Source organism: Trichoplusia ni, chromosome 18 (genome assembly GCF_003590095.1).
Source record: "Trichoplusia ni isolate ovarian cell line Hi5 chromosome 18, tn1, whole genome shotgun sequence".
NCBI lineage: Eukaryota > Metazoa > Arthropoda > Insecta > Lepidoptera > Noctuidae > Trichoplusia > Trichoplusia ni.
This window is the reverse complement of record NC_039495.1, coordinates 6,525,550-6,548,352: the sequence shown is the minus strand read 5'-3', so window position 1 is coordinate 6,548,352 and position 22,803 is coordinate 6,525,550. Positions and strand designations below refer to the sequence as shown.

General features: G+C 36.6%; 2 protein-coding genes across 2 annotated transcripts; both read right to left on the bottom strand.

The window, feature by feature from the left end:
• Nucleotides 1-159: 159 nt before the first annotated feature.
• Nucleotides 160-9,849, bottom strand: LOC113502955 (gephyrin). The gene is made up of 10 exons (XM_026884719.1): nt 9,673-9,849; nt 8,745-9,501; nt 6,173-6,327; nt 4,908-5,049; nt 4,418-4,497; nt 4,091-4,197; nt 2,738-2,897; nt 2,241-2,352; nt 1,578-1,783; nt 160-1,159 (listed from the first exon to the last, which is right to left on the bottom strand). Exons 2-10 carry the CDS (start codon nt 9,490-9,492, stop codon nt 1,022-1,024), a joined length of 1,848 nt encoding a protein of 615 aa, XP_026740520.1. The 5' UTR covers nt 9,493-9,501; nt 9,673-9,849; the 3' UTR covers nt 160-1,021.
• A 142-nt stretch (nt 9,850-9,991) lies between these two features.
• Nucleotides 9,992-22,730, bottom strand: LOC113502952 (DNA replication ATP-dependent helicase/nuclease DNA2). Its single transcript, XM_026884716.1, has 24 exons — nt 22,588-22,730; nt 21,937-22,510; nt 21,270-21,433; nt 20,430-20,873; nt 20,048-20,181; nt 19,419-19,629; nt 18,890-19,120; nt 18,431-18,569; nt 17,826-17,985; nt 17,164-17,279; nt 16,761-16,881; nt 16,207-16,395; nt 15,804-15,901; nt 15,551-15,689; nt 14,927-15,061; nt 14,310-14,476; nt 13,862-13,967; nt 13,393-13,528; nt 12,894-12,983; nt 12,281-12,384; nt 11,746-11,929; nt 11,115-11,297; nt 10,637-10,825; nt 9,992-10,289 (listed from the first exon to the last, which is right to left on the bottom strand). The coding sequence occupies exons 1-24, from the start codon at nt 22,612-22,614 to the stop codon at nt 10,089-10,091; spliced, it is 4,242 nt and encodes a 1,413-aa protein (XP_026740517.1). The 5' UTR covers nt 22,615-22,730; the 3' UTR covers nt 9,992-10,088.
• Nucleotides 22,731-22,803: the final 73 nt, after the last annotated feature.

The following is a 22,803-nucleotide window of genomic DNA, read 5'->3' as shown; positions in this document are numbered from 1 at the left end:
ACGCTCACTGATTCTGGGTGTCTTTGTGCATGTGACTTGAATGTTTATGAAACCCCCCGCGACACAAGGATTATTCCTCAATAGGGGGGAGTCGTTTCTTTTTAATAAAATGAAAAATAGCACATTAACAAAATACGAGGGTTAAAGAAAAACAAGAAATGTTTGAATTAAATTTATTAAGTGCAGCAAATAAGTACACCTGCACCAACAGTGAACTATAAAAATATATTTCGCTTATTCTAAATTGATATAAAGTAATACATACCTAATGTGAAATGTATCTTACTATTTGTTATAAAGTGCACTTCCTACTTTGTAACGATTAATCAGATCTAATTTTCTACAAAAAATTTATAAAAATAACGCATTTTCTCTTCTGCCGACAAAGTTAAAGTTACACCTACACATGTATAGATTTATTTGAGATTCACTAACAGTGGTGAATATCATTTTTTACTATTAAGATAATTCACGAGATTTTATCACTACAGCCAAATAGATGTGCATTGCTAATTATTATTTTTTTGTGCTACAGTTCTACTTCGTAAAGACGCAGCCGACTTCAGTTTTATATCTTGGTACACTTTTCATACTCAATTTTTAAGTCTGGCTGATAAGAAATCTAGTTAAGATTGAACGCCGCATAGGTCACCGGTGACCGATTTAAAAAGTATAAGGCCGCATTCAAATCAAACATATAGTTAGCCGCCGAGTGCCTATTGAGGAATAGGCACTTACTACTTAATACTCGCTACGCGTAATTACCGTGTACTTCAGCTATATTCAACATGCGGCCCGCCTTTGTTATTGGCCCAACTGTAGTTACAAATTTATTGAAAACCTTTTTACATTACGCCCTCATTGCGTTCGAATTAGGAAATCTATTTTTTTTCCTGACAAGTGTTTTTGGCCCCTATAGCAAAAAGGTTGAATATGGCTGGTATAGCTGTCATAGCTCGTACAGCATGACAATCGGCGGTCTGTCTACACATTTACGTTTATGGTGTTAAGTAATGTTGTCTTATGAGGCAATGTCCAGTCGTCCAGTGATGAGCGCGGTCACCACGGCCCCGGCCGGCAGCCGCTGCTGCGAGTCCGTGGCCGCCGGGAGCTCTAGCAACACGTTGGCCCCGCAGGCGCTCAGGAGGCGGCTGCTGCACTGTTAGGGGATAATGGACTTTATTTATTGGATGTTAGAGTTTATTGTATAGTCTTTTTTTAGAATTATATTTGGAAACCTTTTTTTCTTTCTAATTTAAATGATAAAGGCAAGAACCTTTTTCTACCTTTTAGAAAAGATTGATCAGTAAAATGATTTTATAAATATGAAATAATTTATTGTATTGTACGGAATCAAACTTTGCCAGCCAAAACTAACCAGTAAGGTTTAAAATCAGGATAGGAGAAACAACAAAGTTCTTTTAATTTACGTTAATCATTTAAAAATAAATACTTTGACTTTTTCATATCCTATTCCTATAGGTACATATGGCCAGTAATTTATAGTAACTCATATATTTAGACAATATTGTTCTAAGTTATTGCTTCCTAATCTATGTCTAATAATAGCACCTTACCTGGCTTCCAAGCATGGTAGCACTGGGCATATCTCCATCAGGCGACATGGTAAGCGAGGCTCGTGCGTATTCCGGTCGTGGGTCGAGCTGCGCCGCATGTGCGAGACGCACGCGCATGCGGGGCCATGCGCCGCGCACCCCGCATGACACGCGCAGCGCGCGGATCACGAACAGGAGTGCGCACACGTATGCTGACACTGGGTTACCTGTTTATGTAAGGTTGGTTATAGCATGAGCTTGCAAAAATAATAAATAAATATATCATACATAAGAAACCATATTGGTTATTGGTAGACAAGGTAATTAAATTAATCTAAAACAATCTGTTATTAGGTCAGCATCAATGAAGTGCAATGTTTTCTTTTCATTCGAAAGGTTGGATACAATGTTTCCAAAATGTCATATCTTATGGAGAAACACAGTCAAGAAACTCCATCTATCCGAGGATAGGTGATTATTGTGTGCTTTAAACTAGCCAATGGTGCGAGGACACGGTATTGCCAACATTAATCAGTTTGTAATTGGTGTAGATCATTAAGTAAAGTAACTACTATCGGTAATCTAGATTGCGAATGTGTGTGTATGTGTGTTAATGTGGCTAATAGGCTTGATTACACGTGTGTGTGAGTGTAATAGTGTGTTTGTGTGTAACGAGTTTCTTACCGGGTAAAGCAAATATGTATTTCTTCTTGCCCTCAAACTCGCAGGTGGCGAACGTACTCGGCTTGCCGGGCTTCATGCGCACGCGCCCGTAGTGGAGAGTCGCGTTAAAGTCCTTTAATAGCAAAAGATTTGAATGTTTTTTTATTTGTTATACTTTGATAAGAATTTGGTTTCTATAGAAGATAGCTTTTGATACACGCTTGCTAGTCGAGGTAATCTTAAAATGTCTTGATAAATATTACCAAACGTCCATTCAGCCCGCCTCGTCAGATCATGATTAAGGACTCCGGTTGGGTCTAGGGAACTAGTCGAGCAATCCCGATATATACGCGTGAGTAAACCGTTGCATAATTTTATACTAAATTATTCTCTTCACGCGGTTTTTAAGTTTACATATCTAGGTAATCTAGGTTATAAATGTTTTAGTCATAGTTGTAAACAAAAAGTCTATTTTTCTTCATTATAAATTAAAACTTTTCCACCATCCACCAAGTTACCTTAAGCAGCACAGGCTTCAACAGATCCTTCTCGCCCATGGACACTCCCCCGGTACAGACGAGCACGTCGGCCAGCTTGAGCGCGGCCGCTATCCCCGCCACGATCTCGGGCGGCGTGTCGCGAGCGATGCCGCAGTCGATACTGTCGTAGCCATGTTCTCTGGGTATCAAAAAAATATTATAAACTTGGTTTGAAGAGTGACCAAGGATTTGCAGATGAACGGTTTTGTACAAATACACCAATACCAATACAATAATTGGTCACCTGTTACATTTTCGTGAATGTAGTAATGCAGAAACATCGATATTGATTCTTTTATTTGTTGTGTTCATACATTATCTGTTTAATTTTCAACCGTCTAGCTATCGCGGGATAGAGCCTAGTGACAGAAGGAAAGCCAGGCGGCGGATCCTTAGAAATAAGGTTCCGTTTTCGAACTTTAACATTAATTTTCTTACGACTTTTCGTGTGGGCACGCGCAGAAGCCACGTATTTTTCACGTAAAAAAAATATTTACTGCAAGCTCGTAAATTCATCCAGCCCCGTATCAGAAAATTCATTAATCTAATATTTAACCAAAAATTACCATTTTCATCCGACACAAACAAACCTAATTGTTTGTAATTTAAAATAAATTTACTTGTATTTTTAAAGCCACCAAGCAAGCATAGTTGTCAAGCCAAATATATACAGATCTCATCCGCGATTAGGTCTTAAAATAGCTCATAATCACGTTTATATCAAGCGGCTGTGTTTACCTGTCAATCACACCGGATAGTTGGCAGTCGCGCAGTATGTACTTACACAAGGTGTTATATTACGAATATGGTGTAAGTCTGTTGTATTAATGGGGGAATAGGAGAGTTGATGTATTAATTGTAACTGATAGAATAGCGGAAGACGTAACGATGCAAATTTACACTATGCGTGATCGGGTGGGACTTATATTTCTCAGACACAAGTGAAAAGATTTTTTTTCTAGGTTTTACTTTGTGTATGTGATTTTTTCTTAAATAAACGATATTCTTAGGCTTGATTTACCTAGTTATGTCTAATGAATCAGAATTAGTTTTTATTATTCCCGTCTCAATTTTCATTATAAATGAAACAAATGTACCTGAAACACAAAAAATCTATAGTTCGTATGGCACCGGTGCGTGTCGCGAGTTCTATCCTCGCGTCGGGTAAGCATTTGTGTGAGCCACTAATAGTTGTCTCGAGTGTGGGTGTCTTTCTGAATTTAATGTATAATGAGTATATGACTCCCCGCGACACAAATATTAAACGACCTAATGCGAAGGTAGTTTAAAATAAATAGGTGTTTAAAAACTTGAAGCGGAACAATTCCTCACTTGAGCAATACTCTGAGCATGGTTCGGTTGGAGTCTCGAATGTGCGCCGGCTTCAGTTTAACTTCAGATGGCTCTTGAAGCTCATTACCCGTGGAAAGTAACGCCACCTGGTGAAAAATCGAAGTAGTTACATAGTGATATTTTGAAACTTTACTTATGTCGAAAATCAGCAACTAATGGAACATACAATACACATTGATTATTTAAATAATTAATTCTACAATGATGTTAAAAGGGGAAGATTGCGATTGCATAAATTAATAAATAAGAAGCACACAGTCTATGATGAGAAATAGTGTGTTAAAAGAAAATCAATTCAATTTGTACCTTGGGAGGCGCTCGCACAGTAACATTTTGATAACCTGCTCCTGCTAGTATTCCGATCTTTGCCGAATCTAGTATTTGACCTGCAAAGAAATAACGAGAATTCTTTATAACTTTTGCTCCGCCCACATGAATGACGAATTTTAAACTTTTCGGACTTGCAAACAGCAATCCATATTTAATACAGAAAAATCTGAATGTAATTTGTACTTTTCACAGTTTTTTTTTTTATTATGGAGGCACTATCCTCTGCATACAAGTAAAAGATACCGAATTCTGCTAAATAAAGTGCATATTCATTAGTAATGTACTGATAACAACGATTTCAAGAGACCAATAAAACTTCTATATTTTTTATTATGATCTATCAAATAAATAAGGTACATTTTCCTTTACCATTTTCTATTTTAAGAATACTGTTCATTTAAAAACAGACTTTCATCCTAAACTTCTAAGGTTCATTTTCCTTTACCGTTCCACCTTAGTTACGTACCTTTGTCGACCAGCACGGTTCCCATGGGTATATCAAAGCCGACACTCCTGACATCCTGCTGTGGTTCTGGAGCCTTCAGTATCTCCACTTCCAACTCCGTCTGACCATCCTCTGATGCCGATACTAGTCTTGTGTCTTCCACCTGTTGTTAATACGTCATTTAATGTTTAAGCAACTTTGAGTCTTTGTTTTGGGGAATAAGGTTGAATTTACTAAAACGTTACTTCTTGTAGGCTGGTGCTATTATTTCACAAAATTATACAGTACTAAGCCTGCGATTAAATACTTTTTGATTACTAGGTACGTATAGTCAGTGGAAATTAAACCTTATAGGCGGAATCCAGCGCTGAGTAGTATCCAAACCTATTTTTTTATTCATTTATCTCTTAGGCTATTCATACATACATTTACTCATCATTCAAACGCCACGTTGTTTTTAATGATTTATTTTCGACTTTCTAACAACTAACAACATTTTCGATTTAAAGTCTGTTAAGGATAAAGTCTATCAGGTTTTTCTTTAAAAATCTTCTAACACGTAAAAATACTAGTACTTAAAGAGTATAAAGTTCGTTCGTGTCTTGAACATTCTCAGCCTGGTCACTTACACTTGGCGAGAGTATTGGGACGGGTGCCAACAACAGATCTGTAGACTTGTTTGATATCATACAATCAATTGTAATTTGATCTCATTTATTATTCATTTCATTTCTAAAGGCTTTTAGAGGTATAAGCAGCCTGCTCAGAAAGTAACGCAAAACGAACTATTTACGTCTTTTTCGATTCGTTTTATCTTCATATTTATTGTTAATGATGAAACGTATGACAGTGAGGGCCAATGCCACTATCAATAAAAGTGTACTGATAAAAATAGGAGAGTTTAAAAGCCACTATACCAGGGCCCCGATTCTGCTATTTTACAATGGCCGATGAATGAATGGCAATTGAATTAAATTTGAAATTATCTCTTAATTATTTCCAATACAATAATTTTAACTTAATTGTATTAACCTTGAGTGTACCATCCCGCACTGAATTTTCAATTATTGTATAGGAAAAATGCTTAAGAATATACGAAAAGTGTAATTTTCATTCATTCATCGGTCCGTTATTGCCGATGAATGATTGAAACGACTATTCGTATTGTACTGGCGAAAAAATTCCTAATTATTGTGCTGGCAAAATGCTTAGGAGAATACGAACAGTGTTTCCGTAATAGTGTTGGTAAAATTCACAATAAATATGTGACCAAGCCATTAATGTACCTGTACTACGCAGTCAGCCCCGGCCGGCAGTGCGGCGCCGGTGTTGACGCGCGCACACTCGCCGGCGCACAGCGGTGCGGTGGGCGCGTCGCCCGCCGTCACCGCGATACGGACACGACGCACTCCAGCACCGTCTATACTCAGGCAGGCGTATCCTAGGATACATAACCATGTGTTTAGTAAGTCCATGTTTCTTGTGAGGTGACGTCCAATAGAAAGATATCATGTTGCGCCGACCCAAAATAAAATAATTGGGATAAGGGCAGTGGAATGATGATGGTGATGTTTAGTAAGTCCATAGTACTATACGAAGTAGATGTAAATGCAAGGAAGGATGAATAATGGATGCGGATGGATGAGGATAAGCTTTCCTTTGATACTGTCGGTTCATAGATGGGTGACTATCTATGTCATAACGAGTTCCTCCGTGTTTCGGGAGGCACGTTTAATTGTGGGTCCCGGATGTTAATAACACATCTTTGGCAGTCATAAAGGATAGTCAGAAGCTCGAAAAATCTAGCGCAATCAATCTAACCAAAAATAAAATAATAACTATAAGGACAGGGGAATTATGATAGATTTTCCTATAATACGAGTCGGAGTCGTTTATAAACATACCCAATGTTTGACAACACGGAAAGCCTAGTGTGTTAGTGGTCATCATGCCAAACCCACTGTGCCTGATGTATCGCGGTTTCGAATCCCGCATAGGACAAGTATGATCCAAGAATGGTTTGTTCTAAGTCTGGGTGTCTTTGTGCACGTGATTTGAATTTTGGAGAAACATTAAATACCTTACTGCTGGAGTAGTTACCTAATAAAAACGCGTCTTATTGAATCTGTGTGACGATTTGCAAATATTCTTGAGTAGTAAAAACTTCTTTAAGACATGTCCGTAAAGTTGAATTTACGAAAAAAATTGTTCGTATAACTACCTACTGGCTTTGTATTGAAAACAGTTTGACATAACTTTGCTTGGACTGTGTATCTACAGACATCCACACACAGTGTATATTATGTCTTAGAGACATGAATATTTTTTTCGACCTTCATATATTTACACTACATGCGATTTCAATAGGTGGTATATTTTCTTATCTAAGGGGTACTAATTCTATGGTTATAAGGTATTAACTAAGTACTTATTCATTCATTACATTATTACCTGCCGCGGCTTGCATCGTAAATAATCAGTAACATCCATTTTCATTACAAAAGAACACACTTTCTATATTTTACATACAATTTGGAACACGCCTGTTTTTTGTTCCAAATATCTATACTTATAATAAAATTGTCAAATAATAAAAGTCATTTAAATCAATATTTACATAAATATATTTATTTAGGTGGAGTTATTACAAACAAGAAAATTGCCGATCGTTTCTTGAAGAGACGCATATTAATTGCCTTTTCAAGGTCAAGTGTATCATGGAAAAAAAAAAATATTTTGACATATGTAGGTACAGTATCCGTGCCAGAAAGGGGGGGGGGCGAGGGCTACAAGGTCAGGAGTCTTCTGCCTCCTATCGTGCAACCAAACGGTATCAAATATCAATACTGTTTGGTTGAGAGGTAATCGTATTTTCCTAAATAGGCGCCCCAATATTAATATTCCTTTAATCCTTTTCTTCCAGACGGGAAATTATCAAATTACTCCTAATGCTTCCGCTTGAGCGGAAAGGTGTGTCAGGGATTTACTGAATAAAACACGCCGCGTTAACCCTTTTGCCCAATCCCGATATCCCGACAGATTACAGCCCTATTGGGGTCCATACTCCTTGCGAACATCTTTTTGAGGGGCGCGTTTGAGTGCAGCTCGGGAATATTAGTAACCGTAAAGGCCGGTTTAAGTTACTGCTAGCTTACCTATGTATGTATTACGTAAGTATACTAAATCTCTAATCCTTTCTTGGAGACCAATTGGTCTTGTTGTTTATCCGTGAGAGCCTAACCGACGGACAACTTTTGGTACTTAACTAAACAAAAAAAATGTCCATGTCAGAATGAACGTATTGAATACCTGGCTTAACAAACTGCCGGAAACCAATTACCTACTTTTATGAAAATAGATTCGAAATTGCATGTTTTGTAATCACGTTTGTTCATAGCAGGCTTGGAACAGTATGTCATAGATGTGAAATTTAATTTCATGCCCTAACAGTTATTAATAGCCTTTCGTGCGAAGATTCACAAGTTGTATAACTTGGAGCGTGTTAATTTTAAAACGTTTTCCTTTGCATAATAAATGCAAAGAAAACCGCTTCATTTCGATAATAATTAGTCATGTAACTAGTTGAGTTTTTTTTTGATTAAGTAAAAAGTTTTGTAGCATATTTTAAAATACCTACATCATATTTAAATTTGAAAATCAATATTGTTATTGATTATACAACACTGAAATTATTTACTAATTATAGTAATTATGTAAATATCATTTTAAAAATAGTTATGTCCCATACAATTTTATAAAACGTAAAATTAAAAAATAATTAATTTTACGTTTTTAAAAACTTTTATGAAAAATTGATTAGTACTGCTTAGAGATTTAGAAAGGGACAAATTAACTTACCATCTTTAACTGAAGCTGGGAATGGTGGCATGGGTTCCTTAGCATACAGAGTCTGCGCAACAACTTTGCCTAAACCTTCTTCAATAGTAACTATCTTAAGCCTCTCCTTCCATTCCGACATGACGTCATCAACATGTTTCCACGCTTCAGCCATCTCCAGCATTGGGAATGGAGACTCCCGAGGCCTGAGGGCCACTTTAGACACATCCACGTTGCTGCTATGCGTACAAGTATGGTTGAACTGCATGGAATTATGGATGTAACTAATTTCTGCTACCTCGTTGTGTATCAAAGAGATTGCATGCGGTAAGATCGGTTTGACAACCTCAAAGCATTCTGTGACCGCTTTCTTGCTCCCTGGGAAGTTGACAATCAGAGTCTTGTCCCGAATACCTGCTACGGAACGAGATAGTTGAGCCATTGGAGTTTTCTTCAAACTGGCTAAAGTGACCGCTATAGTGATACCGGGGACTTCTCTCTGGATAACCGCTTTTGTAGCTTCTGGAGTTACATCTCTAGGTGTTAGCCCAGTCCCGCCTGTTGTTAAAACCAAATCTAAATTTGTTTCACAAAAGTATTTTAACTCCCTTTCAATAATTTCCTTTTCATCCGGGATGATAATAGTGTGGAGATTTGCCTCCGGAAACAACTCTTTAACAAAGTCAGCTAATGCTGGCCCTGCGGTGTCTTTTGTGTTGTCTTTAAAGCAAGTATCACTTATAGTGATAACAGCTACTGCTTTCACCATGTTGACAAACTGAATAAAAAAAAAGAACAAAGAAAAATTGATTAAAAACTATTTGTTTAAAAATAAATGCTTTAACACACAACAAGAAACAAATAATAATTATTTACGGTATCATCATTTGTAAGCAATTCTTAAAATTAAGATAGTTACATGACTTAATATGAAGAAAAAAGTGTTTACCTTCAATTTTATCCACTAGTAGATTAATGACTTGTAGTTAATAGTGATAATGCCAGTGAATGAACCAGAAGCAGACCTTTATTACATCACACTGATAGGTGATGTGGTAATAAAACACAATAAAAACAAAAACCGGTCCAACGCCGGCTACAAGCGATCACAAACTAAAACACACTTTTTAATCTATCCACACATCAAACTCAGCTGTTTGACAGTGACAGATCCGCAAGAACGCCAACGTTGCAAACAAAATAATGCGTTCAGAAATTTTAAACACGGAATAAAACGCAAAGTTCAAATACGAAAATTAAAATTAACTTTTATTTTGCGAATTATAAAACAGAAACATGATCACTTAAAACAAAAAATATCTTCAGCTTTTCAACATAATTTAAATTACACAATACTGATATTTGTCACGATACACACGATTTATATTTATCACGTATTTTATTTACACAGTCTTTGTCTAGATTCACGGCAGTACAAGTCTGGATCAGTCGTTGTAGGGGCTCGTAGCGTCGTAAAGCCTCTGAGTTGCCGATTATTAGGAACTTATGTTTAGCGCGAGTCACGCTTACTGCTAGACGGCGTTGGTCATTCAGTACTTCACCTTCCTGTTGAAAACATGTTCATTTTACTTATTGTTCTTACTAATTAAGCTGTTTTCAGTATGCTATAACAAGTCTTACCCTTAATTAAAGTTTTTTTAAATATCAAAAGTTATAATTTCAAATAAGGCTACCAAGTATCAGTATCAGTTTTGATATTCTGGTTTTGGAAGATTGGTCCTATGTGATTTACAAAGGACAGCACCCAGATTGCCCACCCTTCACCGCTAAGTGCTTTTGTTGCAAGAAGAAATAGCGCAACGAACTGCCCAGCAGCACACTGCCTTTCAGTTTACAAAATGTCATCCAATGTCCAATATAAATATTAATATAATGTATAACCAACAATTTACCTTAACTTTCTTGTCCTCCTGTTTATCAGTTCTCTTCGTACAAGAGTATATGATGACGGGCTTGTCCTTCCCTTGGAACTGGTCGACAGTGCTCACGTCTACCGAGTGACGTAGTAACGAGCGTCGCAGTAGCGCCACCTGGTCGCGGTACGGGGCTATGACGCCTATGTCTGATGATTTTACGTTGCCCTGTTACGGGGATAATTGGTTTGAATTCGATTAATATATGATTATAAACATTATTCACATCACATTTTTACGTCTTAAAGTGTACCCAGAAATCGTAGCGTTTGTTATAAAGAATAGATTTTTTGCATCCTTCATAGATAGGTGGTAAGAAAAAGCTATTTATGTATTATTAATTATTAATATTGTTCTTATAAATTACATGTAACTTAATGATGTTGATGTGAATAAAATTATCTACTTAAACTACAAATGCAACGTGATCCCCAATTAACTAATACAGTTCACCGACCTGTTTCAAGGCCTCCACAATAGCAATAACGACACAAGCTTCAACAGGGTTCGTACAAGAATTCTTGCTGGATACATCAGTCATATCCTCTGGAGTTTCCACATTGAGGAACAGCGCCGCATGCTGTGGTTCTGGGCTGCAGACTGTTGATAGCCATGGGGAAACAGATAGCCGTGAGATTTTCTGAAACAAAAAAAAAATATTGATTAAAATTACTTAGTTTTTTAAAGTCTGATTAAAGAACCCTATGAATATATTACCACTAGTGCCAAATCAGGTGACCAAAACTTTAGTAAAGCAAACACAAAAAAATAATATGCCACGACGATATAAAACTGTGATACCCTTCGAGTCACCGACTGCCGAGACACAGACGCTAGTTACAGTGCTATTTCATGATACAACGTAATATTGTCAACCGTTTATAGCTAGTTTACACTACATTAATAATAAATTAATAATTTCCTGCTTAAAAGATGCAAAGGTTTATTCATCATTGCACGACCCATCATCTCAAGTTTAAGGACTCCGGTTGGATCCTAACTAATCGGGCAATCAATTAACCATTGCATCTTTTATGTATGAACCAATTCCAAACAATAGTTATTATAAGAATATAAGCATTTCCTACCTTGACATCTATATCCAGTTTAGCCGTAGCAACAGTCTGGTCGGCGCACTTCAGCCTGTCGTTGTAAGCCACGCGGTTGGCGAGGTCGGCTAGCGCCTGGTTCATGCGGTACTGCAGCTGGAGAGTAGATGTCGCTTCCTCACACATCAGGCGGTGGAATAAACTCTCTTCCATACCAAGGCGCCTGAAATGAGGTTGAAATATATGGAAAAAAGAATTAATTATTTTTTATTTGGCAAACTTTTCAAAGTGAGTAGTTTGGTAGAGTACAGGGATTTTAGTGACTATATTGGCCAAGGAAGTTTCGGAGGAGAAGTACAAATTCTTGTACATGAAAAATTAAAAAAGTAGGCCAAAAAATATAAGTATACCTTTCAATCCATGAAAAAAAGCAAAGTCTAGTTAACACATCTCAATTTTAAAACTTTGAACTAATATTTTGACATGGTACAGTTGATTATGAGTCGAAGTTAGAGAATTACCTTTAGATAGTATTACGGGGTTAGTCAAAATACTTTTAAGATAATAGTACTACCTCGCTGCTTTGCTTCTAACAACGGGCGGCAATTGTTCTGGATCTCCGACCAACACGAATCTCTTCGCAGCGAATAAAGGTCGCAGTACTGTGCATTGTAACACCTGACAGAAAAAAAAACATTGTATTACAATTTTCAATATAAGTGTTCCCGCACTTAGGAACTAACTGAGGATAAAAACGGGATTTTTTCATATTCAAATCGCGTGCTCAAAGACACCCACACTCAGAACAAGCATTGGTGAATCGCTTTAAACACAGGCAATATTTGGCGCATGACATGTTATCGAATTGGGCAACAATTGAAGCGCAACATTTGGACATGATTTCGGAGAAAACTTTGTCTTTCAATTAAAGAAAACAACATAAGAATACGGTAATCAAACTCTATTGGAAAAGACCTACCGTCTAAACTCAAAAAGGAGCCTAGTTTTACTTACAGTATTTTCAGCTCCATCAAGAAAGATAAAGCACAGAAAAAAATAATTTCATTACATATTTTAAAATTACATTAAGTGTTGCCTTGTTTTAAGGCACAAAACGGACTTAATACATTCAAAAAATTGGTTAATTATTTCAGTTCAATAAAAATATCTTATATATCTTTATTTACCTGTGTCGCCTCGTCGACGATACAAAGATCGAAAGTAGTACGCGCAAGCATTGCGTGGGCGGCACCTAAACATGTCACGCCTACCACTTCCTGTAAATCAAGGAAAATTTAATAAAATTAAAGCTATTAAAAGTAATTATTTTCTGACAGCATAAGATAAGTTTATGCCACTACATGGCTTATATAAATTACAACTTTGACTGATAGGATAAAAAAGAGGTTGAGGTCACCACGCCAAAAGCAATGAGCGTGACATGTCGCGGGTTCCATTGCCTCGTAGGACAAACTTCTAAATGATCCGAAGCTTGTCTGGCTTCGGGGTGTCTTTATATGTGAATGTTTGCTAAACCCACGCTTCCCAGGCATTGAGGGACACGATTAAAAACAATCGGAATAGCTAGTTGTAATAATTAGCACAAAATTGTAGTTCAGACATACATGAACCTTATTCCCTTGCAATAAAATCCATTTTATTACTTAGCAATATAAGCTTACTTACCATAGAATCATACAGCTGTGCAAGTTGATCAGGAGTATTACAGTCTGCAGTGAGAGTTTGTTCGCTGCGCTTGAGTAGCGCGGGGGCCACGCGGGCGGACGAGCCCAGACGCATCACACGCAACGATTCCGGTAGCCTTGTGTAACAAATCATATATATAAAACTTTAAAAGCTATACAAATAATATATACAAACATATCAGCCCTAACACGTCAAGGAGTGTTAGTTTGAACTAACGGTCAGCGATGTGGGCAGCTTATTCGTGAAAATTCTACCGCATTTTTGTGATACAATGTGCATGTTTTAATACATAAGATCGTTATGTATTTTTATATTACGAAAATTGGTTAATTTTAAATGCTTATTCATCAAAGGTTGTACGGTACGGCATGCACTATGTTAAGATACCATAGTGCATATGCAACAGTAGGTAGAATAGGCGTTTGACAATTTGGCATAATGAATATACCTGCTAAGCACCGTGTCGACAGCTGAATGCGTGTGCGCAGTGACTAGGACGCGTTGTTTTAACGCGACCAGCATCTGAATTAGCACGCTTATTGTTTGTGTTTTACCTGGAAATTAGAGAATTGAGTTTTTTAATACTGGTATATATTTCTCTATTATGTCAACTAAAGTATTAGTTGACATCGTAGAGATTATCTTGTGTACAAAATGTTGATTTATTTATCAATTTTAATATTATAAAGAGCTATACTGCGTGATCTAATATAAAATGAAAATAACCGTACGTCATGTTTATGTGTCAGGCTATAATGTTCATCGCGCAAACGTTTGTCCTTGTTGAGAGTTATAGCAGTAAAGGTCACTAACAACTAGACGAACCGGCCAGTGACTACTGCAAGACAAATTTAGAACGTTTCAACTAGTACCTAATATCAACATTAAATAGTTACCAGTTCCAGGCAGGCCTCTCATGAGAGCGTAGTCCTTGGTAGCCAACGCCTTCAGAACTGCCCGCTGTTGCTGTATGTTCAGAGACCTCATTAACTTGGTCCCCAGCCGGCCGACATCGCGATGTAACTTCAACTCGAATTGTGGAGGCTCCTTGTCTATTATTAATCTGTAATATGATTAAGATATAACAACGTTTTTGAAAGATTCTAGGTTACTAGAATTACTAAGCGTTTTTATTCGATTGGAAATCAAGAAAGCAAGCCACAGCCTTTTTTTTGGGTACTCCGTAGCTTCCAAATCAAATTGGTCTATAAGTATACCAGTTTATAGAGAACCAGTTAGATTAAAATTTATTATCATCATCCACAGCCTTTGTCCTCGCACTGCTGGGCATAGGCCTTCCCTTTCTCGTGCCAATTTCCACGGTCCTATGCCAGCCTCATCCAGACTCATAACATTCGTATTTATAAAATTAATACAATAAAATGTAGAAATAGAGGACCATTTGCATTGCAATGGGACAGCAACAGCGGATACATAAAAATATAGTAGCTAACCGATAAAAATAGATATTTTAAAGTAAAAACTACACAGTTCCAATCCAGATAGTACTCACTTTCTAAGTCTCTCTGCGCGATCACTATCTTCCATAAGCACACCCAAGTTAGTCAAGTTCTGTACTGTGGTTGCAAACGACTCGTACGTGTCTATGTGGTACACTGTATCTTTGTTTAGACGACGACTTAGGTCTCTGAAATTATGATAAGATGTATGTTAGTTTGGTTTACCAGTAAGATAAGTACAATGCAGTGTACGCCTGGCTAAGGTCAGCTTCTTGGGGTATAACGCCGCATCTAAGTAATATAATTACAACTTTGAGCGTAATAGAGCACAACACGGCGTGTAGCAGCGTTCGCTTCCAAGCATCCATCCAAAGAGTATGAATACTTAAAGGTGTAGGTTTTAAATTAACAAATCGAAATCACGTGACTTGTCGTGGAGGTATGCTGTACACATTGTATATTATACCATACGTATACATTTAAGCAACTTGATCTTTTAACAATGAAAATTACCTACTAACGCTGGACTCAAAATAATGGAATCCAAAATCACGAACCTTCAGCGAGCAACTCTGACGACCAAACTAGACCAACACTCACTCATTAATTACAAGGAAGAGGTATGGCTTTGGGACACCAGGAACATTTATAAGCTAGTTTTATAATGTAAGACGTACCTTTCCAGAAGTATATGTATCTCCTTCGTATTTGCCACGCTAATAACTCCAGCCGCGATCCATGGTCTATCTTCAATACCGACAATAGAGAATTCACCTTCTTGCGGGCCTTTACTGGATTTCACATCCACATTATCACCTGAAAAGTTATCAATGAATAAAAGACTCATCTCAACTTACAAGTAATTTAGACTTTATGTTAAAGGCATAAAGTTCATTTCTATAATTCTGATTGGTTATTTATTTACTTTACCTTTATCTACTGTGCGTTGAAATATATTCATATATCGGTCTCCTGACGGTACAACGCTTTTTAATTTTAAATTCGCTGCACATGCGCCGCGTTTTTCTCTGAAATATTAGAACAAAATGTCATCTCGCTGAACAAGGACAAAACACACCGATACTCTAAATAAATTCTGTAACACTAATGACAGCTACTGTCACCGGTTTTTATTCTTGATTATAATCCGCCAGTGAGTTGCCTGTTCAGCAGAAATCATTAAATGGGTGATCCATTTATTTCAGAGACAGGCTTAAGTAAATGAATGGGAATGACTATACATTATTTTATACATGCAACTATCTATCAAAACCAAATACCCGTCAATATATTTTTATAATATTATACAGCGTCTTTTCTGCGATCTCCTTACCTTTTCTGGACGGATTCCGTCCACAGCGCATGTAAGGGCGACTTAACCATCTGTCCTCTTTCCTCCATTTTGAGCAACGCGGTCCAGTGCAAGAAGTATTGAATGTGTTCCTTAGACAAGTGGCCCAAGGCTTCAGTATGTAATTTAGCTAAAGGATGTTGCTCCGATACATTTGGGCCGTCTGTATGCCTGTTAGTAAAAACATTTTGATTTTTGAGTATTTTAGTTATTCTAGTATAGTGTGTTAGTTGTGGAAGGTAGGTAGTAAAGCGGGTTCGATCCCCGCGTAGGAAAAGCATTTGTGTGATCTGCGACTGCGTGTTATGAGTATGGGTATCTTTGTGCACGTAACTTAAATGTTTGTGAAACCTTCCGCGACACAAGGATTAAAGTCCTTAGTGCGGGAGTCACCTTTGTTTTTAATTGTTTCCGAATTATTGGCAAATGTCCAAACGCATGAACCTTCTCGTCGAATCATGGGACCGATAGTTATGTTATAATAGAAACCTGAAGATAAAAATACATAAATAAATTATACATTGAAAAATCCTTACCATAGATGTAAAGAACACAGTGTGAGGTAGGGACACTTAGCGCAGGCGTTGTGATGGTCGACAGGTTCAGGTAGCTTCTGTTGTAACAGTACCGAAGCATCCTCTATGTCCGTGAGTTGATCTGTAAAGGAAGATACACTGGTATAGCCAACTTTTTATCAAAATTGATGGATTTGAGGGTATTATCTTATTTATCTAAAAAATGCTATATGCCATTGGAAATTAACAATTAAATCGAACTATTTTGGGAAATATTTACATGACCCGAAGTTTGGTGTTTGAAAGGGTGAGTCATGCATAATGTAAGCAGTTTTGTTATAAAAATAATCAATTTAAGACTTAAGTCCACAGTTTCAGACAGTTCTGGAAGTAAATTTTTACAGATAGGTTCGTATTTCCGTACCTGTGTCAATATCCTGTGGTGAGGCAGCCAGGTACTGCACCAGCTGATTGCGGAGCATCACCAGGTCGCGCCGCTCCGGGTAACCACAACTAACCTCCTTTAGCTCTACGCGATCTCTACACGGGAGAACGAAAATATTAAGTATAGTTAGTATGTACGATCTAGCAATGGATACTCTTTTGTCACAGTTTAGAAGAATGATTTAAACATAATTATAAACACACAAATTTGAACTCTCTGCTTTACTCAATAAGATATAATTTAAATAGGGGTAAGATAGAGCTTAAAAATCCTAAAATATTTCCATTCCAAATCACTAGAGCTATAGCCCAGTCTAGTAACACATATACATTACTTTATATTTAAGTATAATATAAAGATATATAAATAGGTCGGTTATATCGCGTTTCCAAGAGAACTCTTCAAAATTTCGGGATAAAAACTATCCTATGTTTTTTCTCAAGATCAACTCTAATCTAATCTTTATACCAAATTTCATTAAAATCAGTTCTGTGGTTAAGACGTGAAAGCGTAACAGACAGACAGAGTTACTTTCGCATTTATAATATTAGTAATTAAAATAATGTAATTTGAGTAGATATAACTAAATATTTGCATGTCATTTAAATCTTTGTGTTCGTAGTTAAATTCTGTTATGTTACTTCAGATACAGCAGCAATCCCCTTTGCGCGGCCTGCGCGGGGTCCTCTCCATCATGCAGGTTGAGCATCATGCCGTACAGGACCAGCTGGCCGCGATGCTCCGCAGACATGGACGCTTTGCCACTCTTCAGCTCCAGAGGAACAATGGCGCGTTGCCGACCTACACGATACAATGCGTAGTACTGTGTGCTGTGGATTTTGTTGCGTAGTTTTTTTCTACATAGAAGTGAGGCGGTATAGGGCTGCGATACGGGGTGTTGTCTTTAGATGTTTCTTGTCTGGTTCAAAAAGTGCTACTTGGATACTTTTATTTTAGTTTTGAGTTATTATTCCGAATGTCTCTCAGGTAGTACTAACATCAAATTATGCCCTGTAATCGGCTAATTTCATTTCATCCATGTTTCTTATCAGCCCTCAATACAATTTTAAAGTCTGTCGACGAACGGTGGGAACGATAAGAATTCAAATTACTGAATTGCAAATAAGGTGCATAAAATGAGTTGCAAATAAACTGGCCATTGGAAAATTTAAGGATAATTTAAAAGGAACAATAGAAGTATTATTGCTGTGACGTATTTTGGTGCACATAAGTGACGAAACCTTACCTTTTCTATCATGTATGGTGACTTGCACAGTAGCATCGATCTTGCCTTTCAAACCAAGTTTCGGGCAACAAAGATTCTCTTCTATATCCAACACTTTATCAATGTGACCAGACCAGTTGCTTTTGTCTATTTTGACATTCTGAAATATTGATAGAATTTGCTATATAGTCTACCTTGCATATTTACTCTTTTTACAGCCCACTTCCAAAATGTTAACTGATAAACATTTATTTAAAAATTCTCAGTGAAGTAAAATACAAGAAGGATTTTTCAATTGCCAGATAACTTTTATTCGACGAATATGTTTGACGTTTTGACAGCTTTTGTATAGAAAATATGTGAAATGGCCATATTTATTCCTCAGATAAGAGTTATCTGACGAAAACTTGAAAAATCGGGTCTTAAAGAAACTTTCGCCCAATAAAGAAATAATAAGCAGTAAATATATGGATACATTACTGCAACAGTCGGAGGTTTCTCAGCTACATAAGTGTTCATGAAATCAGCTAGCGATGGTATATAGTTCTGTATGTTAGAGCGCGCCTCCGCCTCACTCAGGCCCGCGTCGTACAGTCTGTCGACAGACTCCTTTATAATATCCGCGGCCATTGCCCGGAGAACTTCTATAGATGTGATCTTCTGTGTAAGGGCTTTTTGTACAAGCTCGTGGATTAGTATGCCGGTTGTCATCTGAAATAAATGTAAATTATGTCAGAACTTTTTGTAACAATTGTAATCTATTAAGTTGTGGTATATTTACAATACAAACTGACATCAAAACAAAAATAGTCCAAAAACAAATACATATGAATTAAAAATGATTAGTAGAAGTAAAAGTTGCCAATGGTTGTAATTGGACTTCAGATCTCAGCAAATTATTAAACTATTTATTGTTTTATGCTTGATTTGATGTCCATTACTGTACCTATTTAAAAAAATAAAAAAATGACATAAAATTATGCATATAAGTATTTATAAAATCACTCACAGCCATATTAGCAGAATCGATCCCTCTCCAGCGCTCCTGCAGCACAGCCTTGCGCTTGCAGAACACTCCGGCCACCACACTGGTGCTGGACACCAGGTGGTCCGGGCGCAGGACTAGCAGCCCTGACGTGTTAGTGACACAGAACCGGCCGGACGGGTCCCGGGACGCGAGGATACTTACTATCTCGTTTGGGACTAGTGGAGTGTCTAGCCTGGAGATGTGTAGCAACTTTTAAATCAATTTTGTTCAAGGTTATAAGGTTGAGGGTAGTTTGAAAAGTTTTGTGATTTTGCAGTTATGGGTGGAGACCATGAAAATGGGCGGTAAAATTAATTGTTAGTCTGTGACAATGAATTAAAGAGTTCGGCTAGGATTACGGCTGTATGTTGTCACCAACCGCATAGTCCACATTGTTTGCCGCCGCAATTAGTCGCCAAACCAAATTTAACATTTAGCGAAAGTGAGGAGTTCCGTGGAACTATAACCACTTTTAAAGTTATATTATTGCGGTTTGAAGGAGAGATGCCGCTCTACGCTGTGTATGAGGCTGTCGAAGTCGAAGACAGAGGCAATTCTCTACCCTTTAAGCGCGCTGTTTCTTTTTCGCAGCTTTCAAGTTATTTCCTTACCATATTCCTTCAACATAGCATGTGGCCTTTCTATCATCACACTGCAACCTGAGCTCCAGTCTGTTGGTGTAGTCCTTTATACTGAGTATCTTGCAGCGCTGCATTGTACTCAAGTCCAAATCTTCAGTGGCATCCTGTTTAATAAATATTGTTGAAGAATTCATTTTGAAATGCTGTACTCCTATAACAATTTTGTAAAGCCTAACATGGTCCCATGTTACAAATAAGGAAAACAATACATAAATAATAATTATTATTGGTTAGTATTTTTTTGTCAAAACCAATTACAATACTATAAGTAGTAGGATAATGAGATGATTGACCTCTTCCCAACTAATTGGTCATCATTTAAAAATTTTGTTATGAAATAAAATTATTATACCTCCATATCATCAATGACCCATTCATCACCAAAGTCATCACAGACTTCTTCAGAGCTAAAGTCTAAAGCTTTGACGCTGGAACTTTTCTTAGGTGAAGACTCTATATCCTTCACAGATGTTGGACTTTTAATATTTTGTTGGTTTTTAGTAAAATATGATGTAATTGACTTCTGGGGTGATTTGCTTTCGTTCATATTTTCTTTAATAGGCGTTTTCTTCTTAGGACTATTGCTTTTGCGAGACCTTGGACTTTGTCGCGGAATGATTGAATGTTGCATTTTTTTCGGAGATTTTGTTTCTTTTGCAGTTCCCAATAAAGCTTTCCCTTTAGGAGACCTTGTGTCACTATCTGTACTTTTTGTGGGATTTTCAATTTTAATAGCAATAGACCCTTTAAGACTAGCTTTCTTTAAATGATTAGAAGATGAAGGAACATCTTGCATCTGAAAGTACAATAAATTCAAATATTATTCTACAAATTTTTGTATGCTCTAAAAAGCTCTAATTTTTCACATAAGAACACATAATGTCACATACTGAAAGTTTGTTTATATGTACTATACAAAAGTCAATATTGAACAAGTCTTATTGGTGGATTTAGACCATTGTCATTGAGACCAAATTTCAGTAATTTATCGTCATTTATTTATTTAATTATCACACTAATCTACCATTACAGGTTACTTAACCTAATGCGGTAGCTAGGACTAAACAAAGGTCTAAGTATTGTCCTTTGTCACTATATATAAAAAAAGGGCCGGTGCCTTAAGTCATAGCACAGAATGTAATAGTTCATAGTAAACTGAATAACCAAAACCAAAATGAATAGTAAATAATACCTCCAAATCATTAACATCAAAATCTTCATCAAAGTCATCACAGATGTCTTCTGAACTGAAGTCTAAAGCCTTGACAATAGGACTTCTCTTTGGCGAAGATGGAACATCATTTATTACTTTTTCTGGAGTTTTATTCTTATTGTCTGGTGAGGACTTGAAGAACTCTGAAAAAATATTAAAACAAATTTCAGGGTATTATTAATTATTAAAAAACACTTTACCCACCTTTAAGAAATGTTGTATTAATGAAATCCATCATCATGGGAAACTTATGTGATGGGTTTTTTTAATATTATTCTTATAATATTAGCATGATATAAGAATATAATTTGCAATATTAATACTGTACTAAATGTTGGATTTAATATAGTCAATAGAGGAAAATTAAAGATGTAATAGTATTTATATAAACAGTATTACAGTCTAAAGGCTTATTTATTTTTGCCTTAGCATACATTTAATTTATTAAAAAAAAATTAAGTATTACCAAAGAAAATCTCTCTATCACTCTAAGGTTTGCTGTAAGAGAACCCAACTCTGGGTTAAGCTCGCTTTTGTACATGAACTTTCCAGGAACATATTGTCCAAGTGCGTGTATTTATGTGCAATCAAGTATAAATAAATAAAATGGAATAGGTATTTCCTATTCTATTCAACATTTACTTACCAGTTAGTGGACCTTTATTGGGACTCTGCTGTTGTGGGCTGTTAACTTTTTTCAACCCATTCTTATTAGGGGACACTTTATGAGTAACATGCTGTATATAACTTGGTTTCATGTTAGGACCTGACACAGATGACTCATGATTCAAATATTTTTTAACATGATTATCAATATTATCATTAACAGTGATTGGATTCACTTCGCTCTTTACAGATGTAGGACTAGTACTTTCCCCATTTTTCTTATCAAAATATGATAAAACTGACTTTTGAGGTGATATGCTTTTGTTAATATTCTCTTTATTAGGCGACTTCTTAGGACTATTGCTTTTGCGGCATAGAGGACTTCTTCCACCGTCAGGCTTCAGCTTTTTCGGGGATTTCGACTCATAAATAAGTTGCCCATTTACGAGTTCTGGTACAACAGAAATAGGCGAGGAAGCTTTTCGCTTAGAATTGCTTGTCCCATTCTCAGCTTTCTTAGTGGGACTTAGGGTTTTAGTTGTACCAGACCCTTTTTGACCAGCAGTCTTAAAAAAATATGATATAGGTTTTTGTTTTGAAGCAACATCTTGTGGCTGTAAATAAAATAATTTATTTAATTTCTTCTTCTACATCAACCTTACCCGGTATATTTTAACTCCAGTGTCCATACCTTCTTTAAACTTAACACTTTCGGCATATTTGTCAATTAAAACTAAATAAAACAAGGAAAACAAAGATCTAATTATAGTAAAAATAAATGAGTCAATAAATTATCTCAATAAATTATCTACTCTCCCGCTAAATATTATGTCAATAAATTGTCGCATATAATCTGACGTTTGAACTTCGAAAGTCGTCAGCTGTCCTAAAACGGTGCAGATTATAA